Below are 25,374 nucleotides of genomic sequence, written 5' to 3' on the forward strand. Positions count from 1 at the left end.
CTTCACAAATGGAAGGGACATTCCCAGAATTGTCACACGATTCTGTTACTAAGAAGACCGTTTCCTTAAGGTCTCTCCGTCTCTAGACGGGAGGGCTGCAGTCTGTGACTGCTCGCGGTCACACGGGTAAGTATGTAAAAAACGTAACTGAGAAGTGTAAACGTGCTTACTTTGGGAAAAGGGCTTGGTGACAAGCTTGTGATTTTTTGAGCTCTCACAGTTCTTTCACGTCTGCTTTAGCTTCCTTTCCATTTCTCAGGGATTTAGTTCTGCTAGAGACCAATGACGTTTCCCTTCTTTAAAAAGCAACATCCTTTGACTCACAAACATAACGTCAAGCAGAAGAAGTTAGACACCAACAAGCACGCACTATATATGATTCCATAGTTCGAGAACAGGCAGCACCCTATGCTGTAAAAAATCAGGAGAGTTACCCTTGGGGGGGTATGTAATGGGGGTGGGGGGGAGGGGAAACACGAGGGGGGCTTCTGGACCCTGGTCCCGATCTGTTTCTTGAGCAGGATGCTGAGTTCTTGACCCGCGGAAACAAACTCAGTGTCCTGGTATTTAAGGTGTACTTTCACCTCAAATAATGAACATTTGAAATAACACTCTACTTCATACACACGAAAGTTACAGTGAGTTCTGAAACTAGGGCACATGTTACTAATTTTCCAGCGAAGTGCCAATGGCCAAGGAGAGTGGATGTGGATCTCCGGGGGTCCAGGAGCAGCACACACTCCAAGTGTGAAACGCCTCTAGGCTTCATATTTGGTTCTTAAAAAGTTTCATAAAAACTTTATGTTCTATTTTGTATTATCTGGGTTTGCTTGAATTTTTGGTTAAGATGTAAAACATTGCTTCTCATATGCAAACAACCCCTAATGAAATCTTTGAGTAAATGAACCTTCTGGGAAGATACACCAGGTATGTGCTGTGGGGATAGGAGTCCCCTAGTTTGAGAAGGTTCAGCTGTATTTAGTTTTCCTAACCTCGCCATATGCATTAACGGACGTTAAAAGGGACAGACCCTCAGACTGCAAATGGGAGGATCTGGATTTTCATCTTGACCCTGCCAGCCCCAGCTGTGTGACCCTGGGAAAGTCACTTAACCTCTCGGAGGCTCAGTTTCTTCATTTATAATCTGGGCAAAATAATGGGTACCCAGTGGGTGGCTGTCCTATGGGTCCCAACACAGAATTGTGGACCACTTTGCCAGTCACACTTTTACAATCAAGCTGGATCCCCTTTCTTGATTTTCTGATGGCGAATCTTCCGGTGGAGTGAGCTGCGGAGGAGAGGCCATCAAACTGTGCTTGCCATGGGGTGTTAATGTGTGTCCTGAACAAAAGTCTGCTGCTTCGACTGTAGCCTGACCAGAAGGACCGGCTGTCATAAACGTGCTATTTCTTTGTGCCGCTGTTACCTAGTATGCTTAAGCAATGAAACAGCTGCTGCCCTTCAATAGACAAAGGCTTACAGTATGTCTGAGGCAAGGCATTTATTGCTGGCTTTAAACTTCTTAAATAATTCCATATGGAGACTTGAGTGGCAGAACACTTAATGTAAACTTTCAAAGGAAACTGCCCACCAAATTCTGAACTTTACAAAAGTTGGCTGAAACATATTCTTTTTCAGAAGGCAGAGCAGCCATTCGCATTTCAAAGAGGAAAGGCCACAGCACCACCTTCCATGGTGACTGTCCACAGGCAGAGGACCCCGTTTCAGGCATTTATCGGTTCTGGAGCGTCTACCCAAAGCCATTTCCAGAAACAGCAGGGTTAAGTGAATGGAATTTAGAATGAGCAGTCAAGGTATTTGTTTTCTAGCTGTGATTCTATGATTAATTCTCTACCTTGAAGACCTCTGCACCTTAAAGTGAATAAAAAATCAACACATGTGCACGACACGGGGCTGGGCGTCCACCATGTTTCTCTTCCCTGTACTCAATAGAACACTTCCAGAATGAACAAAAAGGGCTCAGAAATTCTGCACAAAAAGATGCTATGAGAATATGGCACTTAAAAAGAGCCATTTTTTTACATTTTTACATATATAATGATCAAATATATAAAAAACTATATATTCTTATATACACAGTAAAAACACAGATAAAATAATACTCAAGGAAAAGTGGTCTTCTGAGATACGTAAAACTATTTTCTGACAGATCCAAAAAGTTAAATTTCAAAGAAAGATAACCATAATTTCGTAAGAATCTGGCATTACATGATGTTTCCGTTTTCTCCACATTCCTGTTAATCTCCATGTCAAGGTCTGACCGTGCCGATCAGGTCAGAATTGAAGTCTTCGTTCTCATCATTCTGCAAGGTCTCTCTCAAGACAGTTCCAAGAGCTCTGCCTCCGTGGATTATGCCCTGAAGTGGGGGTTTAGCCATTTCATTAAAGCCAACAAGCACACCGGTGAGGGGTGAGGGCAATTACTCCCACATTTCTTTGTGTATGTGTGTGTGTGTTTCTTGAGAAGGTGAAAGTAGGATGGATTTGTGAGAGAGTCATTTTTTTTTCCTCCTTTTAACTAATTAGTGTCAGGCTACTCCTTACAGCTCTAGACAGGAAGTGCTATTTCCTGTGCTGATGATTTAATATAGCGCAGAGCAACCTAGTGTTTGAACTGATGGCAGCACTAATGACTTACGATAAAATCGTGAAAAGATAAATGATACTTAATCAGGAAAATGTTTAAATAAGCAAGTGCCTGGATATACCACGGCAAAACAACCTGAACTCATTTAAGCAAAGTTAAGAGGGTAATTTTAAAAATACACAGACTATTTGTTTAGTACTTTATATTTTTCAAAATGGCATATAGTTGCATTTATTATGTTCTCTGACAATACAGTGAAGCAGCTCCTTGTTCTTACTGTAATTTTAGAAGTGACTGACTTCAGTTCAGAGGGCCCAAATAATTTGCTTCAGGTCACACAGTAGGCTGCTGACTAAGCTTAAGAATACAATTCATAGTTTGCAAATGTCCAATATATTGCTTACCTACTGCTGATACTTCCAAGTATCCTACTAACCTTGGTTGAATATGCAAAAATGTGTCTGGGAATGGAGTTAGGTAAAAACCATGGGTGCTTAGGGTTTCTTCAAGAAGGGTTTCCTTCAAGGGGTTTCTTCAAGGAAACCTTTATTCAAGGAATGAATAGACCATGAACAACAACAGAAGGTCATATTTACAAACACAATTTTGAAATAAATCCTGAAATATGGATAAAGGCTTTTTATAGTTCTTATATAGGCAGCCAGCCACACTGCTTTCTTACAAGTATATTTTCCATCGTATTTCCATATATATTATCTTCTGGAATAAATCCCTAAGCCGGGTACTTTTTCTATGATTAGTGTTTTACATATGGAGGACCTAGATGCAAAGAAGTTAACTGATTTGTCTTTAGGTCAACAGAGTTTGTAGCAGAGCCAGGCTTAGAATACAGGTTTCTCCTAAGTTCTAGCAAGGGGTTCTTTTTAGTACCTTTGCCAGCTAATTTTTATTTGTTACAAGCAAATGCTCATAATATAGCATTGATTTAAATAAAAAGGTGCCCCTAGAAGATTGCTAGAACTAAAAATGCTGGTATCTCCTTTTCAAGAGTCAGAAAAGCCTGTTATAAGGCACCCTATTACAGCCTATCTTATCTAAAAGATAATTTCTCAAATAACTTGGGATATAACTTGTACTTTAATAAACTAGCTACCCAGAGAACCAAACTAGACCATAATTTAAGTATCATATCCTGACTACTATAAAAATAACCATGAAAAAGGAGAGATTCTACATGATACAGATCGATTGAGGGCTAGTGTAGCAGGCACTTTAAGATCTGTGGCAATATCATCATTACTTTAGAGAAGTTGACTGACTTTTAATCCAAGGGGATAGGGCAAAAAGCCATTTCCCAGGTTAAAATAGCATTCCATAGCTTTTAGAAGGTGAAAAAATAACCATGTTAATATATTTTATGTCTATGTGTGTAGAAAAAAATAAATATCTTTTGCCTTTAATCTCAAAATCTAGGAGCCGGGGCATCTGGTTTTATTGTTGCCTTTGCAATTAACTTACGCCCCGACTATAGCTACAGTATTCTTGCTCTGCTTTATTGTGAGCAAATGCATACTTTTCAAGAGAGAGGCAGTAGGAAATACCACAGCACCGTGGCTAGAAGTTTCATGTTTGCTTTCCTGAATCCTCTTTCTCTGGTTAGTCACTTAACCAATTGTAATAGAAAATGATGAACCTGGGTAAAATAGGTATTTCAACCATCCAGAAAATAGCATAAAGAAACTGATGAGACTATGAGCAGTTTCCATACTAAGATAGGTTAGAAGTTAAAATGAGACAGTTTATAGTCACTTACATTGTTGATCATAAGGTGCATTATTGTTTTTGGAATTAGATCTCGGATACATTTGTTGATGATAGACATGTAGGAGTCTACGAGATTGCGAATGGTCTCCACTTGCCTCTCCAACTGTGGGTCCATGGAAAAGTTTTCTGCCTGGCCATTATCATCATTTTCAGTCTAACAGAAAGGAAAGAAAACATGGATTGTTTCACATTCATTCAGAAGAAAAAAATACCATACATTATCAGATGATCAACTTCTGATGACTATATTTGGAGTTATGTTACTAGATGGTAACATCTTTATCTTAAACATACCCATTAATTCCGAAAAAAGATCAGAACCAGGAAGTTATTATTCTACTTTCGGCGAGCCACAGCCTAGGAAAAGCAACTATTCTAGTTCTGAGTGAATACTGAGATGAATAACCAGATAAACAGTGCACCTAACAACATACCTCTAGAGAACAATCTAATCTTAAGCCATTTGCAAGCTGGCCAAAGAACTGAATCCAAGTGAATGATGCGGATGTAAACCTCTGGGAGCGGTCTCTTAGGGATTCAATAGATTAGAAATAACCTTGGTGTTGTTCTGGAACTCCTAGGTCTGTTCTGGGATGGATCAGCATTTGGATCGGCCCAGGTTTTAAAACTAAATCTCCTAAGCCTGGCCCGGGGCCAAAATAAGAGATATAGAGAATAATTCATTTTTCCATGCACTTGCTGGAATTTGTTCTGTAAATTCATGCTTCTGTCATCACTACTAAAGGCTGGCTCCATTGTGGAAAACTTACAATTTTAACTTCCAACTTGTTATTCTTTGAATAAAACAGAACACATCTATACACAAAGAATTTACTTGTGCAACATGAGAGAAGCATCTGTTTTCTATACTATGGGACTTGAGTTAATTAATTTTGGCTTATCCACCAGAGGCTGGGCTGAAATGGCATCTTCATCATTAAGGGCTGACCTATTGGCTTGGCATTGAAATCAATTTAGAACAAATGGTCTCCATTTCAAGTCAGGTTGGAGCATCTAAGCCCCAGAACATGATACAAATACTGTTAGTGGTCTGGGTACTTTCTAACATTTGGAAAGATTTAATTACAAATGCAAAAAAAAAGGGGGGGGGATAATTTATTGCTTCCATTGTAGACACGAAGTACTTTTCTTTGGAAATGTACATACTTTGATCTGCCAGGTTTTCAATCATCCAATCAGTTCTAGGCAAAGCACTGTGCTAAATGGCTTAAATGGATGTATAAATGACAAACTTTACTTTTGAATCAATAAGCATGTGTGAAAGGCATATTTGTACACCACAAAGTCAACAATAACAAAGATAGAAATTGGTTCTAATCATTTATATAGGCTTCTCTGGCTCAGAAATATCCAGTACTTTTAAAAATTATTAAAATAATGTACTCAGTCTAAAACACAACAGTCATTTTTCCAGTCCTGAGAGTATGACCCCATGCTTCTGGGTGATAGTTTGAGGACATTTCTGAGGCATCTGACTCTACTACAACAAGGAAGAGGAAGTTTCAAAATGGACAGTTGTTTTAAATGGTCTTTGATCAATGAAAGAAAGAACTAAATCAAGTCTTATGTAGTTATTTTTATTATTAATTTGCGATATATAAGCACAATAGGATCTGGGATAAATAGGCAAAAAAAGGCCATAAAGTGATAGAGGGCTGATAGAGGGAAGGTTAGCCATGGCAATGAAAAAACAGTCATGTTCCCAAACTTCTTTCTAGGGCATAAAAACCACTGCAAATGTGCTCCATGCTGAGCTCAAACTGTCAGAGTCAGTGGTAACTGCAATGTCACGTTAAGGATATTGTATGTGAAAGTGAAAACTGTAGGTTCAAATTCAAGCTCTGTTGTGTACAGGTTGTGTGGTCACACTTCAGTTACTTGATGTAATTAAAACCTGGCTTCCTCCCTGTCTTTAAAATGGGGACCCACATCCCTGGAAAACTTGTGGAAGCTAAATGAGATAACACATATGAGATGACCTAGCCAAGGGCCTCAACGAATGTCAGCTTCTTTCTTTCTTTTCTCAATATTCATGGAATAGAGTTAGAGAGCTGCTGGACTCTCAACATACGTTATGAAAATTCAAGGTGAAAAATTTGAGCATAAAACATTTTCAATTCAAGCAATATAAAAATGGAAAATGTATTTTTTCTTTTACACCTCCATGTGTTCTGCAAGCTAGTCCCCTTTGCCTGGAACCCTCCCTCCCACCTGTGAAGAACTTTCATCTTTCAGAGTCTTGCTCCATCATCACCTCTTCCGGACAAGCTCCTGATGGCCCCCAGACCCCCAGCACTCCCCTGCTCTGTGCTTCCTCTGTGTCTTGTATTCACTTTTACTATTTAATATCCAGCCTAGTTTTATGCTCCTCCCCCTACTGGGCTCTGGGGTCTTATTCATCTTTCTCTTCTCAGCACCCGGCACAGAGCCTGATGCATGGGAGGAGGAGTTAACAACTGCAAAAGGGTTCACCGAAACCAAGGAGGCTGCTCTGGTGCATTTCAGGGTATCCAAGTGTGCCTGCCCATGTGTCAGAGGAATTGGAGACCAGAGAAACCCCAGGGTGATGAGCTGGGATCCATTATGACTTGATAACAGTGGGAATGATAAAATGATTATGAAAAAAATATAATTATAATATAATATATAATATATGTTATATATAATATATACTATAATTATATATTATATAAATATATATATAATTACATATAAATATATATATAAATGAGATAAATATATATGTGTGTATATGATGTGTATGTATATATAAATATATATATGTGTATATGAGAACAGATGACCAACAGCCTTGTGAGGAAAATACCTTTTATACAAAACAATACAAACCTCCATAATGGATAAAATACAATTCAGTTTGTCTCTCTGATCTGAAATATACTGGGATTTTGTTATGGTATTTAACAGTCAGAGGTGATGACATTCTAGCCTCAATATTCCACCTCTCCCAAGAACATTTATTGAGCACTTGCTGTGTTCTAGGTACTATGCTAAGCACTTTATATAGAAGACCCACACTGCTACCTTAGGAGGGAGGGGCCATTGTTATTGTCAACCTATAGAAGAGCATGCTGAGTCTCTGAGAGCTGAAATTTGTTCAATAAATGTCAGAGGCATTCAATTTTAACAAATTTCTTTTTTTTCCTTAAGTATAAAAAAAATCAAGAAGTATTATGAAACAGTGAAACATCCATAGTACATCAACTTAGTTTCATAGATAAAATTATAAATGTAAAAAAGTGTTTCTAGGAAAAAAGGTGTCAGTGAAGTAGTGATATTTATAAAAAACCAAATTATTGAAACAAAAGAGGAAAGTAGAATAAGTAGTATTTTTAGAAGAACCTGCAGAAATATGAAACACTAAGAAAGTTACATCATCATCCATACTTTGATATAGAAACACTGAATTTTCCCATTTCACACTTTTTTTTTTAACATTTAGCTTTACTTTACTCTTTGCACATCAAAATATGCACAAGACGTTCACTTTCACTTTTTCAAACCAGATGCACTTAATAAGGGAAAGTGTCGGAGTGAATGGAGAACACTGAATGGTTTAATTCTCAACACGGAAAAAAAACAGAGAGAGAGAGAAGTATTCCAGAAAACCCATAAAACAATTTGAAATTCTCTTTTGCTTTTGGAAAAACATGCGGTCACATGCAAACCTGAACTTCTCTGATAATACCACGGACATGATGGGAGTCACGAAATTCACAACGCAAATTGAATTTCTTTCCTGAGTTTAGAAAGAAAGAAGAAACACTTACCCTCTCTAATACGTCTAAGATAAATGGGGAAAATGTGCATACATGGCCTTTCTCTTCTAACTGAGTAATTTCAGACAGCAAATACTCCTTCTTCCCTGACCCAGTTCTAATCAAATTCTCTGTTGTGCTCTTTTCTGTATGTATACTGAGTATGACTATGGTTTTTTTCTTTGTTTAAATTATAGGATTGCAATAGGATTCTTTGCAGTCCAAGCACTGAAGTGACAGCTGTTTATCATTATCCTCATCAAGGGAATGTAAAATAAAAATAGTAATTTGTCTCTGATCTTTGAGGCAAAAAAGAATGGTCTGCAAACATTTAACCTTTTATGTGCAGGTTCATTGATGCTGTTTACAAAATGTGAATAATATTGTGAAAACCAGCTTTCTTCTGAAAAATACAATGGACAGGCCTTCCTATTGCAATTTTTTTTCCAAATAGCTTTTGTGAAATCTAATGCAACTTAAACAATAAAAAAATAGCAACTCAGCACTGTAAATTGTTTATAAACAATACTGTAATTTTCTTTCTTATGAAACTACTTGCACAGTATTCAAAAAACAGTCTGTTTTACAAAATTTTAATTTAAAAGCTTTTTCCTAAAGACTTCCTACTTTAACAGGTGAGAGGACTAGAAATAGTTGAATTGGAAATAATTCCCACCATACCTTAAAGCAGCCATTATAGAAGATCTGGGTTTTATGGGGATATTTATTTTTCATGTGTTTTGTTTTTGTCTCTTTCCTTTCCTTAAATTTCTTACTGAATTATGTGATAGGTTTCTTGGAAGATCACTGAAACCATCCATATAAGATTATTTTCTTTTTTTTTTTTTTTTTTTTTTTTTTTTTTGCAGATGCTGTGCTCTTTTTTAATTGAAATTTTTATGGAGATTATCATAGATTTAGCCAAAGTTTTTTTTTTTTTATATGAAGTTTATTGACAACTTGGTTTCCATACAACACCCAGTGCTCATCCCAAAAGGTGCCCTCCTCAATACCCATCACCCACCCGCCCCTCCCTCCCACCCCCCATCAACCCTCAGTTTGTTCTCAGTTTTTAACAGTCTCTTATGCTTTGGCTCTCTCCCACTCTAACGTCCTTTTTTTTTTTTTTTTTTTTCCTTCCCCTCCCCCATGGGTTCCTGTTAAGTTTCTCAGGATCCACATTAAGGTGACTGCAACTCTTTAAAGTGGAATGACAGAAACGCACATTATCCTGGCAAAAATATGCACATAAACATACTGGCTAATTGCTCAATCTCTTCTCGCCAGTGGAGAGCATTGTACAATGCTACAGATCTACACAAGTGATTTTTACAGATAAGCAATGCTTGCCCCTTTCTAAGCACCTTACTTTTGTTGTTCAATTCTCTACTACCTTAAACAAACAGTAGAAAATATCGTTTAACCTTTTCGTAGTGAATCAGGTCATCATTATGAAAATAGGGTTACCATGGTAATGCAGCTTTGAATTTTCCAGCCTCACATTATGAAGAATGTCTCACTGAAAACCTTTCCCCACTTCCAGTCATGCACTGCTCATTTGCAGAGGCTAATTAGAGGCTAATTTGCAGAGCCAGGCAACCAAACTTGTAAAAAAAAAAAAAAAGTATCTATGGGAGAAGCACGCTCTGGAAAGCCTTTGAGAGTAGTACAGATTGCAGTTTGGTGCCTGGTGACAGGTATTTCATTAATTAGTTCAACAAATACTTGTTTAGTGTCTCAGGCGAACTGTGCGAGGTACAAAGGAAGTCTAAAAACAGGGCTTGCCTGTGAGCTTATCCTCTGATGGGGAGGATCCAGTGTAAGATGCGTTGGTAAGTCAAAGTATGAGTTCAAGGGCGGTGGGCTTCATGGGGAGTCCTCAGGGATGGTCACAGTAGAGACGAACCGTAAATGTTGGGTGAGATTTCTGACTGAGACTGAGGGGATATGCTCATTGTTCTATCCTTAGTGCTTAGCACAGTGCCCTACTTATAGCAGGAGCTTTGTAAATATTGTGGAATTAATGAAGAAAAAACTAACCCAGGCCACCTCCTGAGGGATTAGGTTTCTGTTTTGAAAGAACCTAAGAGACTGAGCTCCAGGTCACTGAGGTGTTGCTGTATGGTGAATGTGAATAACTGCTTGGATTCCTAGAACTGAGTTCTCCATGTAGAGCTTCTTGGTCTGGGCAGGATAAATGACTATCTGTATCCAGAATGATTTTAGTTGCTATAAAGATGTTGATGACTCTGTCGAAGGATGTCTACAGATCGGAGCTGTGATTGTAATCAAATGCTGGCATCTATTTACATCTGCACTCTGTAAGAAATATCCATAATACAGGACAAAACACTGAAGCTTGGGGTGCCTGGGTGGCTCAGTCGGTTAAGGGACAGACTTCGGCTCAGGTCATAATCTCACGGTTTGTGTGTTTGATCCCCACATGGGCTCTGTATGCTGATAGCGCAGAGCTTGCTTCGGATCCCGTCTCCCTCTTTTTCTGCCTCTCCCTACTCATGCTCTCTCTCTCTCTCTCTCTCAACAATAAATAAACGTTTTAAAACAAACAAAAAACCAACCCACCAAACAAAACAACAGTGAACCTCATCTGATCCAGTTAGTGGTGATCTACTAGCCAAAGCAGGCAGGACCCAACTTTGTCTGCTTAGGTTATTTTCATTTTTTTTTCTTCCTTCCCTCTTCTCCTTTACCTGTTACTACCTTTTTATTCTCCCTACAGCTTTTACTCTCCTTTCATCTCTACATGACATCATAATAAATTACAAAACTATGTAATATTGTGAAATTAAACAGCCATTAAGAAAAAAAACACACACACACAGGATTTGAAAGATACTTACTTGATAACCAACAACAATAATAACCCTATCTTAATTCTGATGTTTCTAACTCTCACTTAGCCCAATAGCTGCGAATAGTATATTTCTGTGTGGTACCAGTGTATGTCCACATCTCCAATAAACAACTTGGATGATAACAGCAAAGAATAACTGGGATCTGGAGGAATAAGAGGAAGTGCCTCTCGTATAACTGACAGGCACTGAATTTGCATTTAAGATGCACTGAAACAATAGCTTTTATCTGCAACTGTAAAAACAAATGTGGATATGAAGATTCTTAGAGAAATCTGAAAACTTATGTACTCTGTCCTGATGTCCTCCTAGAAGTTATAGTAACTCCAATCTAGTTTGTATTCTATCTAAAGGCCTGTACTGCCTGCTAGCAGATAAGTTCATGAATATTAAATATTCATATATTTTAAACACATTATTGAATATTGCTATTTAAACAATCTTAACTGAGAATTTTCTCTAGATTTATGAATATTTATTTTTGAAAAATTTCCATCTTGGGGCGCCTGGGTGGCTCAGTCGGTTAAGCGGCCGACTTCGGCTCAGGTCATGATCTCGCGGTCCGTGAGTTCAAGCCCCGCATCGGGCTCTGTGCTGACAGCTCAGAGCCTGGAGCCTGTTTCAGATTCTGTGTCTCCCTCTCTCTGACCCTCCCCCGTTCATGCTCTGTCTCTCTCTGTCTCAAAAATAAATAAACGTTAAAAAAAATTTAAAAAAAGAAAAATTTTCATCTTTGTATACTGAGTTTTGCATAACAACCTTTTGTCTAAACAATAGATGGGCTAAGCAGAACAATTAAATGGGTTTCTTTAAAAATAACCACTTGCCTGACCACAGTTTTTGGTTTCAGATAATATTAGTAATTTTGAAAGGGCCAAAATTATTTTGCAAGTATTGACTACTGGCAAAAATATTTGTTTAAAATTTAACTTTGTTAATTAAAATAAAAAGAAAACCCCTTTTCTAAAAAGAACTATAATTAGAATCAACTGATACAAATGTCCTTTTTAGTGGGAAAAAAATCACAACATTTCTTTGCAGTAGCAAAACAAGCAATAGAATATTTCCAGAGAAAAAATTTCCAGAAAATAGGATCAAATAAAATAAGGATAAATATAAAAACAACTTGTGATGGTTAATTTTATGTGTCAACTTGACTGGGCCATAGAGTACCGAGATATTTGGTACAAACATTGTTCTAGGTATTTCTGTGAGAGTATATTTGGATGAGATTAATACTTAAATTGGTGGGCTTTGAGTAAAGCAGATTGCTGTCCATAGTGTGGGTGGGCCTTATCCAATCAGGTGAAGGCTTGAAGAACAAGAAGACTGGCTCTCCCCAGCAAGAGAGAATTCTCTTTCAGACTGCTTTTGGACTTCATTTGCAATGTGGCTCTTTCCTATTCTACAGAAGACTGCCTTTGGACTTAAACTGGAATGTTCAGCTCTCCTGGGTCTGCAGCCTGTCAGCCCACCTGCAGATTTTGGACTTGCCAACCTCCATTATTATGTGAGGCAATTACATATAAAAAATCATTATCTATGTTATCTATGTATCTGTCTATACACACAGACACACACACACACAGACACACAGACACACACACACACACACACCCACCCACCCTATTGATTGTGCTTTTCTGGAGAAGCCTGACTAATAAATACACAGCCCCTCTATAGATCATAAAGCAGTATGTGATTCAATGTTACATTGCTTAGTGGAGTTCACAGGTGCTGTAAGAGTTCAGAGAAGCAGAGGATCAGGAAGGGCTGTGATGGAGAGTAACACTGGTCCTACTCTAATTATTTACCTTTACTTCACAGCATTCTCTAAAGGAGAGAGAGGTGAGTCAAAAAAGAATCCATCTTTACTCTCCTTATTCTATCACAAGGTCTTGCTATGCTTCCCCTGTGGGTAGGGGAAGATACATTAGACAGCCTCCTCTCCCCCACTCTCAGTCCTGTTGGTTAGATGGAGCTTCAGAGATCAGGCTGATCTATCCACCCACCCAGGCTAATCTCTGTGATGACACAGATGGCACGTGACCAAGCAAAGCCAATCACAGCACATCTGTCAGAACTCTTAGGAAGGAGAAGCTTCCTTTCATTTAGGAATGAAAACTTTGTAAGTAGGCCTGAGTGCAGGCTTGCCTCAAAATGAAGAGGAGTCAAACCTGTGTGCAAATGAAGTCACCAAAGAGAACAGCACAGTTGAGAGATGGAGAGAGGCAGATATCTGAAGACGTCATTCGAGCGCGTGCATCTGGCTGTGCAGACGTCTCTGCCTCTGGCTTGTGCAGTTACACCAGCCAGTAAACTGTTTTCCGTTATTTCTAAAAGTTGGGTTGGCTTGAATTTAATTTCTGTTGCCGCTATCCTAAAGAGCTCAAATGAATAAATCATTTATTCAGGACGTTCTTGCAACCGAAAACTGTTTTTTCCAACTCCATCTGTTCGTCCTTCCTGGTTTAGTGCATGGAGCACAACTTTGGATGCCGCAGCTAAAATACAGCCCCTGTTCTTCCTGCATCTGAACGTTTCCTTTGTCTTGCATCGTAATTAGGTGTACACATGTCCATTTCCCTAACAAAAATGAAAGGCTCTTGAGGTAGATAATCCTTCAAAGTTCAGTGCAAATACAGTATCACTTGCTTTGCATGCCAAAACTTCTTAGTAAAAAAACAAAAGAATGCAATGGCTTAAAAACACACAAGGGTAAAACTCTGTGGGTAGAATCATTACTTGTTTCATGAGTAGAGAAACAAAATGAAGCTTTTAAATAAGCAGCTATATTCAAGGGTTTTAATTTTTCCAAGGTCCTCTGAGCACTGTAGTTGACAAAGCTGTCATCTGGATTCAACTGCAGAATTCCCCAAGTAATTCTCAAAATAACTTTTTCAGCCATCCCTATACATGAATTAGTGAGTACACCTTTGTCAGGCTTTCCAGGGCCCAATGGCCTTACCAGATGATCCAGATAAAAAATATAAAAACTGTTTTAGAAAATTTAGGTTCATTTCTGTTAATAAGAAAGATTAATGTAAAATCAGAACAAATTTGCCAGGTTGAGCTGTTGTTTCTAAACCTCTTGTTTAGAATATTCAACCTCTTATTTCTAATATTCAAAGAGAGAATATTTCTGGTGATAGCACTGGACCACATCTGTTCTGGGTCACCAAACAGCCAGCATGGATGTGCCCTAGAACTGGAAATGTACTTCCAAAGCTGCCAGAAATAGAATTTCTGTCTTCCTAATACTCATTCCCAATTAAGAGAGAAACTAAAATGTAAAGGAATTTGTTTCACTATAGGCAAACTTTTAGTTTGTATAAAATAGAAATTCATGAAGATGGTAAGATCAAAATATACTGAAGATGAGTTTTGAAAATAAGATTGATAGGACAGAGATCTACATGCTGGAAGTAATAACCATTGGGTCTGGAGTTTATTTTTTTACTTCTTTCTATCCTTTTCTTGAAATTGTGTGTGTATGTATGTGGGGGTGTGTATGTGTGTGTGTGTGTGTGTGTGTGTGTGTGTGTGTGTGTGTGTATTGCCTGTTTAACCATATGGAGGATGTAATATATAGAAAACAAATATATATTGCTTCAAATTATGCCCACTTCTCACAACGTGGTAAAAATTAACAAAGGCAAGATTGCTTAAAGACCAGCAACTTATGGCAGCATTTATAATAAAAATCAAAAGTACTCTAAGGTAACCTTGGTAGGTGCAATTATTATTAGAAGAAAATCTGTAGTATTTTAAAATTTATATACATAAGACTGTACTGAGGGCTGTGTTAATAAAATTTGTAAATATGACTCGAGGTATAAGAGAAAAAGTTGACGTGGTTTCTTAAAAACTTTCTTCCTCTAGACTGTTTTTAAAGTAGTTTAGATGCAGAAATCAGACTATAACCACTACTAAACACTGATGAGATTATAATTTCAAATAATCCTTTTTATGACGAGATCAAGATGTTCCTGTATAGAATAACAAGGTAACTTTAGATTGAATATGTAAATATTGTTAAGAAAACATATTACTGCATGTATTCACAATTTCCCCCAAATTTCTTTTTTCCTAACCATGGCTTCAAAATTCCTAGAAATGTTATTATTAGTGAGGACTATAATATTGCCCCTGGCAATTGTTTATGTCTACTCAATCCACAGAAATTCTTTCAAATTAAAATAGGTATAAGGATTTCTGAATTAAAGAGTAAAACCTCTTTGAAATTATCATCATGAAATTTCATACTACACTGGTGGCCAAAGGCATCAAAAAGAGATGTGGCAACATTATCCATCTGATTCAATACAATTTCTAGCAATATTCCACAATTGCTTATAAAATATCTGGGAATATGTATAAAATGGAAAAGGCATGATACCAATTTTTGGAGAGCTAAAAACTGAATGCACATGGCTTAAGGTAGCATCTAAAGATAGCTTTACACAACATCAAGATGATATGTGTGATTAAGATTTAAAGGGCATTAAAATAAATGAAATAATTCTGAATAATAATTCCTGCCATTTCAACAAAACTTTTTTCTGATTTAACCATAGTTTCCATATGACTGTAAGTAACACATTCTACCAAGTCTATAGAACTCCCAAATCAAAGGAACCACAAGAAAAATATCTGGATCAAACACACGTTTGTAGCATTCCTCAAATACAAGTTTAAAAAAATGTACCTGACTCTAGTAGATTACCCCAAGTTTCCAAACCACTTCCGTTTGAGCAATGATTTAGAATTGCAATTAAGACTATGAACTATGGAATCAGATGCCCTATATTCATATCTTGATTTTGTCACTAATTAGCTTTGTGACTTCGGTAAAATTAAAGTTAAGAAGTTAGTCATCCTCTCTACGCCTTAATTTCTGTTCCATGAGAGGGGGTAATATTAGCATCAAACACATTTTATAGGGCAGAGCAGGTGTAGAGACCAAATAAGGTAACATAGAAAAGGTACTTAAGCATGGTGCCTGACATACAGTTAAGTGCTCAACAGAAATTAAATGTGTAACTTGAGATAATTGATGTAAATGACATAAATGACTTACATGAGGTTACACAATTCATAAATACGAGCTTGGTTAAAAAAAATGCAGGGGTGCCTGGGTGGCTCAGTTGGTTGAATGTCTGACTCTTGATTTTGGCTCAGGTCATGATCTCACGGTTCATGAGATTGAGCCCCACATTGGACTCTGTGCTGGCAGTGTGAGACCTGCTTGGGATTCTCTCTCTCCCTTTCTCTCTGCCCCACCCCTGCTCGTGCTCTCTCTCTCTCTCTCACAATCAATAAACATAAAAATTTTTTTTAAAATTCAAAAATTGCCCTGCAAACTCTTTCTTTGAGAGTGTTTTCTAAAACAGAGAGAGAAACTGGGCTACAATCTTACCAATAAATATTTGTCGGCTTATTAGACTAAATGCGCCAGGTCCTTCACTGCCTACCTGAGTATGAGAATCACTGACTTCCTCTCTGGAAGCCCTTTCAGCTCTAACATTCTGTGACCATAAGGAAAGAAAGGTGCACGTAAGCTTAATATAAGCAGTCAGAGCCATTCAGAAATGTCATGTGACTGGGGAGCACCTATTAACTACAAGAATTCAAGCAAACTCTTCTGGGCATGCTAGAAAAAACCAGAGCTACAATGAGCAAGGTGAGCTAGAATGGATGACTTCTGAGAATCCTTCCAAAGATTCTGTGATTCAATAATGTGTCAAAAACACAGACACAGTCACTTCTTTTAGCTCTAAAATTATCAGGCAGTCAAAGAAGATAAGTAGATCCGCTAGTCAAAAGAGAAAAACAATAGCTTTTTCTGTAATATTTCTATGAAAAGGCAAAACAATTAATGGCCAATAATTTTTAAATGTGCTTGCACACACCATCTCAACTGGTCCTCAAAAGAATCTTACAGAAATAGAAGCATATGAGGGAATAAAGGATGTGACAGAGACCACTTGGTTCCATCACTTGTTAACCCTGGGAACTTGGGTAGGTTGATTAATCTCTGTGTACTTCAGTTTTCTGTCAGATAGAGTAATAATTGTACCTATTATAATTATTTCCTCTCAAGGAGTATTGAGTGGATTAAATAAATTGCCAGTGTAGAAATTCAGAAGAGTGCCTGGCACATAATAAACACTCAATAAATGTCAGCCATTGCTATTATTTTTCTTTAGGAAGAAGTAATGAAAATACAGAGAGGGGAAAGGATGTGCCTAAAGATAATAAAGATAGTAAGACTGAAACAGATAGTAAGACTGAAATGTCCTCTGTGTATATTTCCTGCTCTTTATACACTACCTCACTGCTTTTGCTCATTAACAATTTCTCAGTGAAACTGAGTACTAAAAGTGAAATTAAAGAGAAAGTGAGACATTTTTAAAAATTAGAACTTTTTCTTACTCCTCCAACAGGTAATGATAGTGTTTTAACATCCCAAAGAGATAAAATACAGCACTGTCCAGTAGAAATAAAGCGCAAGTCACATTTCTGTAGCCGTGTTAAAAAAAAGTAAAACAAGCAAGTGAAATGCATTTTTATAATGTTTATTTTTTTAAATATTCATTTACTTTTGAATAAGACAAAGCACGAGCAGGGGAAGGGGCAGAGAGAGAGGGAGACACAGAATCTGAAGCAGGTTCCAGGTTCCAAGCTGTCAGCACAGAGCTTGACGTGGGGCTCGAACTCACAAACCGCAAGATCATGATTTGAGCTGACGTTGGACACTTAACCAACGGAGACACCCAGGTGCCCCTTTTTGACATATTTAAGGGCTGAGTTGTATCCACCCCAAATTTGTTCGAATCCTAACTCCGAGTCCCTCAGAATGGGACTATATTATGAAATATGATCTTTTAAGAGGTAATTAAATTAAAATGAGACCAGTAGGGTAGGCCATAATCCACTATGACTGGTGTCCTTATTTGGACACAGGCGTACACAGAGGGAAGGCCATGTGATGACACAGAAAGAAGTTAGCCATCTACAAACCAAGGATGGAGGCCTCAGATGAAACCATCCCTGCTGATATTTTGCTTTGATCTCAGGTTTCTAGCTTCCAGAATTGTGAGAAAATAAATTTCTGTTGTTGAAGCCACTTTGTGGTGTTTTGTTACAGCAGCTCTAGCACACAAATGCAATATATAATTAATATAAAAGTCACTGATGTGATACATCCTTTTTTTTTTTTTTTTTGGTACAGAGTATTGAAATCAAATAGGTACTTAAAGCATATCTCAACATGGACCACCCATGCTTCAAGGGTTTAGTAACCATCTGCAGCTAGTGGCTATTGCCCTGGACAGTGTAAGTACGGAGTAGCAACATGATGTTATATCTTTTATATAAAATGGTTTTTTAAGTTCTAAAAAAATACATGTTTATTTTTAAAAACTTTATGAATGATTACTTAACAATCTTATTCTTAAGTTCCAATTCCACTGCTAAAACAATATTGCTGATTCATTCTGATAAAAATGTTTACATTAGATTCATATTCTCAGAATGGCTACCTGATAAATCCTATGTTTCCTAGGTAAGTGTTCAGATTTGTATTTTCCTTTGGTCTTGGCATCAAATGAGATATTGAGAGACCATAAAATGATCTCATTAATAGGTTGTACAGCGAATTTTAATTTTGACTGAGATATTGTCAGTATAAGGACAAACTTCAGTGAACATTTATGACTTTAGGATGATAAGAAGATAGAGTTATATGCTCTACAGGAATCCACCTGAAATGATGATGGTGTTGGTAGCACACGTCATTCTTCTCCCTGCACAAACGATTCTTCTAACTTACAGATATTCCAGACCTTCAGCTGGGATCTGATATTAGCTTAATGATCATTTTGTTGCTCATGAGTATCTTAATCACAGAGACAAGATCTCCTTCTTCCCCAAATCAGATAAGTTTGCTAATAATGCATGGTTCATTGAAAAGTTTGTCAGAGGGCTAAGGATGAACTGGTATTGGGGAAAGCTTGAAGGTTTTAAAAACCATAGGACTGTTTACGCATGTCTCAATGCACAGCCATTGAGGGCTGCTGTTAACTGGAAAAAAAACAAATGGTTTTGAAAGCCACTACTGTTGTGACAAATCCTGTACCTTTAAGGACTATGAGTACTCACAGCCCAGTGTTTGGTTGTTTTTACTCTTCTGTATGTACTCATCTACAGGATGCATAACTCATAGTTTTATTTGGAAATGGGTAATCTTTAGGTAAAAACAGGACAGGCCTTATATAACCTAAAGGATTATTGTTTCTTGACTTTTGGGGTTTAGGGATGTGTTCCTGGGGATAAGACATCTTTTCAAGGGGCGCCTGGGTGGCTCAATTGGTTAAGCATCTGACTTTGACTCAGGTCATGATCTCACAGTTCATGGGTTCAAGCCCCTCGTCAGGCTCTGTACTGACAGTTCAGAGCCTGGAGCCTGCTTCGGATTCTGTGTCTCCCTCTCTCTCTGCTCCTCCTCCACTCATGCTCTGTCTCTCTCTCTCAAAAATAAATAAACATTAAAAAATTAAAATAAATAAAAAAGAAATTTTTTCAGTGACAATGTAAACATTTTGTGTTTTTGTTTACTATATTTTTTAAAAACCATAGTAACTTATAAATATATTTCTATCATTTCACACATTGATATTTCAGTTAGTATTTTTAAATTCATTTTTATTAAAACAATTAAAATTTTTTTTTAATGTTTATTTATTATTGAGAGGCAGAGAGAGAGACAGAGAATGAGTGGGGGAGGAGCAGAGAGAGGAGGAGACACAGAATCCGAAGCAGGCTCCAGGTTCTGAGCTGTCAGCATAGAGCCCGACACTGGCTTGAACTCATGAACCATGAGATCATGACCTGAGCCAAAGTTGGACGCTTAACTGACTGAACCACCCGGACAGGCCTTCTGTTGGTATTTCTAAAAGATAAGGACTCCTTTTCAAAAAACAACCTTAATACCATTGCCACACAAAAAATATTTAACAAGAATCATTTAACATCAGTGACTACTTTTTAAGCCTTTCATTTGGGAAAATTTAAATATATGTAAAAGTAGAGAGAGTAAAGAGAATAACAGAAATTAACCTCTAGGTGCTCATTACTCAGCTTCAACAATGCGCCACATGGCTGTCCTTGCTCCCTCTATATTCCCCAACTACTCTGAGGTAAACTCCAACATCGTGTCATTTTATCTGTAAATATTTCAGTACGCATTCCTAAAAGAAACGGACCCTTAGAAAACATAACCACAATACTATTATCACACCGAAAAATATTAATCATTTCTTAACTTTACGAACATAGTTGACCCTTGAACAACACTGGTTTGAACAATGTGGGTCCATTTATACACATTTTTTTTATAAACACAGTATAGAATACTGTAAATGTATTTTCTCTTCCTTATAAATAATATTTTCTTGGGGGGCCTGGGTGGCTCAGTCGGTTAAGCGTCCGACTTCGGCTCAGGTCATGATCTCGTGGTCCGTGAGTTCGAGCCCCACGTTGGGCTCTGTGCTGACTGCTCAGAGCCTGGAGCCTGTTTCACATTCTGTGTCTCCCTCTCTCTCTGACCCTCCCCCGTTCATGCTCTGTCTCTCTCTGTCTCAAAAATAAATAAACTTTAAAAAAAATTAAAAAAAATAAATATTTTCTTTTCTCTACCTTACTTTGTTGTAAGAATAAAGTATATAATACACAGAACATACAAAATATGTGTTAATTGATGGTTTATACTAATGGTAAGGCTTCTACTCAACAGGTTATTAGTAGTTAAGTTTCTAAGGAGTCGAGAGTTATACTGCACAGGGTGCATGGTTCCCCTAAACCCCACTTTGTTCAAGGGCCAGTGTTCACAGTATACTTCCTCAACTGTCTTTGAAAAAACTGATTTAAAGTTTATGTGTTGGAACTGGAATCCAAATAAGTCCATATACTATGAGGGGTAGATACATTTCTTAGGTTTATTTTAATCTATAGGCTTCTCCTCTAACTCATTCTCTTTCTTTTTGCCTTGAAATCTATTGTTTTTGTTCAAAAAGGCGGGAGGAGTGGGAGTAGGTCATTTGTCCTGTAGATTCCACCCAACTTCCCAGTTTGGATTTGACATATTTAATCCACCTGGATATCATTTCATGGGTTCTTCTACCGCCTGTGTTTCCTATAATGTGGTACTTCAATCTCTAGACTCAATTATTACTTTTTTAAAAAGTTTTTTTAATGTTTATTTATTTTTGAGAGAGAGTGTGAGTGGGGGGGAGGGGAGAGAGAGAGAGGGAGACACAGAATCAGAAACAGGCTCCAGGCTCTGAGCTGTCAGCATAGAGCCTGATGCAGGGCTTGAACTCACGAGCCATGAGATGATGACCTGAGCTGAAGTCATACGCTTAACTGACTGAGCCACTCAGGCACCCCTACTCAATTATTACTTTTTAAGTGACTCTTTTTGAGTTAGGGACAGGAAACTACCTCAAAATTGATATGCAGACTAGATACTAATATTGTAGAGTAGAAAATGAGCCCCTTATACACAGCATAAACACTATTTCCTGTTGTCCTCTTTGTAGAGTATTTATCTTGGTCTAAACTGGTTTATTAAATAGATAATTGTTACACTTAACCTATGCTATATATTAAGCATACAACATAGGATGAGAAATGTACTAGGTGCCCTGAGAAGTTAAAGGGAGGAACACAACACAATTTGTTCTCTTAAGAAGTTTACCATCTATTTGGGGAGGAGCAGATTAACAGGCAGGACACAAGGTGTCCTAATCACAGCGTGCAATAAATGCTAAGTGCTATGATAAAGCCTCTTAGTGTAATCAGTTTTCCAAGAAAAGAGTGATTATTCTAGAGTTTTCAGGAGCCAGACAGAGAGAAAGCATGTGAGACTTGGCCTGGTTGTATTGGGACATGCAGACATCCAGAAGACATGCAGGCAAGGGGAACAAAAGGAATGGAGGTAGACATTAGCTTGATCTATTTGGGGAAATATTTGGGAGTGCATGGTAAAAGCATGTTGAGTGGAAGGAGACATATTTGAATTGTGAAATGAGTGGCCTGTTGTGGAGAGTTCAAGTTAGGCCAAAGAGAGGAGATGCGACATGGTGGGCATGCAATGTCACCAGAAAGGGTATGATCAAATGGTGTTTTAGGAAGATTACTATGGCGGCCGTTTTCAGGCTACATTTATGTAAGGAGGGAAGGACTGGAAGCAGGGAGGCCAATTACGGTCTACGTTAGAAATGGCATGTATATATCCAGGTACCCGGTCACAAAATGTTTCTTATAGGGGAGGAAAGACATGTGTTTAACATGAAGTTAAAAAAGGGAGCCAGTAGACAAAAGGTGAAAGATACCAGAGAAGGCAGTTGTATACATGAGATTTTAGATGGTGTCAAAAGCAAATGAGATTTAGTGTATTGGTAAAGGAGGAATATTTAGAAAGATCTTCCTTCTATATCATATTCCAGCTATATCTAGCCATTCACTATTTCCAGATCAAACCACACACACCACAACCTGGCGCCTTTGGCCATGCTGCCCCTTGAATGTGAATGCCCTTTTGCCTAAAAATCTGACTGCTAAAATCTTTCTATTATTCAGGGTCTGGTCTATATGTCACCGCCTGTGTGATATAACCTTCCCTAGAGAAATTAATTAAAATTGATCTCTCCTTCCTACATATTCATAGCTTATTTAAATGTTTTTCTTAAAAATTTACATTTTTCCCCCATGAATATTATTGATTGCTTTCTACTAGGCTTTTTCCACTGTATTTTAATGCACTGCAGTTACTATTCTACGGTGCTCGATAAATGAAAGCGGCATCTTTCTTCTTGAAGGCTTAAGGGAAGGCCAAGAAGAGAATGGGGAAGAATGAAGATAAGGGTATTGGCAGCTTCATCCGGTTCACCTCAGTGCTCTCCCAGAGAAAGAGGTGACATGCCTGCCTAGAAGGAAAGTGAGGGATGGATGTGAAGGGAAGATCGGATTTGGAGCAGGTGCCAGGTGAGTCAAAAAGAGGTAAGAGGAGGAAAAGTTCCTTTAAATGTTGGGTACCATAAATTTGCAAGGACCAGGTTTTTGCAGCAAGTTTTCTTTTAGGAGTTCATAGTTGGAAGGACAGAGAAAGAAGACAGCATAAAGACCAGTCCACAATGCCTGGTGCAGTGAGCGTTACCATATTCAGTAACAAACATTTAACATGGGAGAGTGGGGGTGTGGCACAATGATGCCTCAGAGGACACTGAGATGATGAGCCGGCGTTCAGGTTGAGGAAAGAAACTAACACAAGCTGTCAGGCCAGGTTCTCAGTTCGGTTGCCAAGAATAGCCTGGTATGATTTTGAAGGATACTGATGCCTGGGCCCGGCCCACAGAGACTGTGATTTAATTGATCTGGGCTGAGGCCTGGAGCATCTGTGTTTTTAAAAGTGTCCCCAGGTGAGCAACCCTGCAGTAAGGAGATACAGATGGGGAAAAGCAGAAGGGGTTAGGGGACTGAAGGTTCTACTGAGGATAGAGTACAGGATGAAGTAAAAATGCTATTTATGGTCTCAGGTCTGAAAATTCCCAGGAAAAAGAAGGATCTGACTTTACATAAAAGAAAGTATCTATGTTTTAGGATCCAAATGTGATCTCAGCTAGTTTCCACTGGACAGACGTCATTATTCCCTGACAGTCATAATTGGCACTGTGGTAGGCAGATGGTTGAACGGTAAAAGAAACTTTACAAAAAAAAAAAAGTTATTTCAAAAAGAAAGTTGCCTACCCACAACAGACTTGCAGGGTCTTTCTGAGGCCACGTGCGACAGAGGAGAGACAAGTGCCGAGAGGACACAGGATGCTCAGGAAATCTCATCTTGGCCAGACCCAAGGTCAGTCATTTCAGCTGATCACAAGAGACCTCCTGTGGGAGGCCTTGGAGCACCTCTCTGACTCCAACTGTAAAAATCAGGCTTAGCCCTGGTTTTCTTAGTAGCCATTTATGGCTCTCATTCATAAATTTGGCTAAGAGGTTTTTGAATTCATTTACATTTCCTGCCAGCACCACCTTTTGGGACCAAAGAGCTCCATAAGTTTATAACCTGCTGTGTGAAGTAGATTTCCTTTCATTTTCCCTAAACTTACTTCACTGTGTTTTAAAGAGTGCCCTCCTTGTCCTAAAAAGAAAAAGTAAACAGGATTATAAGATGAGGACAGATTGGCTGAAGTAAGCAGGGCAGAAAAAGAGCTAGGTGTTATAAGGAACCACAGACTACCTTAAATCCGAAGTATAGTTTTAAAAGACAAACATGGCTGGAATGTGTGACCAAGAGGGGAGCTGAGTGTGCCACACAACAATGGCTCCATTGTTCTCAGAACCCCCTAGACCCTTCCAGGGGCTCTGCATCCTGTTTGGGGCACCACTGCTCAAATGAAAGGGAGAACTTGAATGTTTAGCAGATATCAATAATACTGATTAAATCACTGGAAAAGAAAGAAAAATTCAACAACTGTGGATTTTTCTGGTTAGAGAAAAGAAAACTGTTCCATACAAACGGATCTAGGATATGACGTATAAAATGGAAAATAGTTGCTCTACATTTGAGTTAAAACACAAAGAGAAGGAACCGGCACGCATCAGATGGTCGTTCAGCTTTGCCATGAGAAGGAAGCTCCCGACACTGGCAGTTATATGTAGGACTGAGAAAACTATGCATTTCTTAAAAATTCCTATTTCCAGAATGATTTGGGGCTCATCTTGTCTTTGCACTTGCCTCAACGGATTTTAAAGACAGCTAACTGAGTTATTTACCTAAGATGCTTAGGAAATAAGCACCTTAGAAAATAAAGAAATTTGTGGTTAAAATATTAATATGTGTAATTTTTGGAACTATAAGGAAACAATAAGTATTTAAAAAACATATTAATTTTAGTGGGCCGAATAGTAAACCAAACTATCTGTTGCATTTTTTTCCTCCAAGGTCTTAGTACGAAGTTGATTAAAGGAAAGTTTTGTGTTTTAATGGAAAATAGGGCAAAGGTTATGTGTAACAGGAATCCAGTCATGTAAAGCTTGCAGAACGCAGGTTAGGCTCATAAAACTGCTCATTAAAATGCTCTGTTCTGAAGCAAAAGCAAATAAATGAGCTCAAGGAAAAGAGCCACAGAAATCATCTAGAAATATTTCCATGAAAGACTGTGAAAATAGTCCTCCCTAGTCATAAGAAATGTTCAGTTATTGCTTATACAAATAGCCACACTTAAAAGACTTTTAAATACCTTCC

The 25,374-nt window shown here is 38.0% G+C and overlaps 1 protein-coding gene across 4 annotated transcripts in view; it reads right to left on the reverse strand.

Annotated features, from left to right (window-relative positions):
* Positions 1-25,374, reverse strand: part of DNM3 (dynamin 3) — a 559,767-nt gene that overhangs the window by 25,563 nt on the left and 508,830 nt on the right. For all 4 annotated transcript variants that reach the window (XM_047077325.1, XM_047077324.1, XM_047077323.1 and 1 more), the window contains one exon: positions 4,383-4,547. In XM_047077325.1, coding sequence (XP_046933281.1) covers positions 4,383-4,547 — 165 coding nt within the window. The remainder of the gene's footprint in view (positions 1-4,382; positions 4,548-25,374) is intronic.

Source organism: Lynx rufus, unplaced genomic scaffold, assembly GCF_022079265.1.
Source record: "Lynx rufus isolate CCGP_SWC_20201006 ecotype Redwood Valley unplaced genomic scaffold, mLynRuf1.p SCAF_15, whole genome shotgun sequence".
NCBI lineage: Eukaryota > Metazoa > Chordata > Mammalia > Carnivora > Felidae > Lynx > Lynx rufus.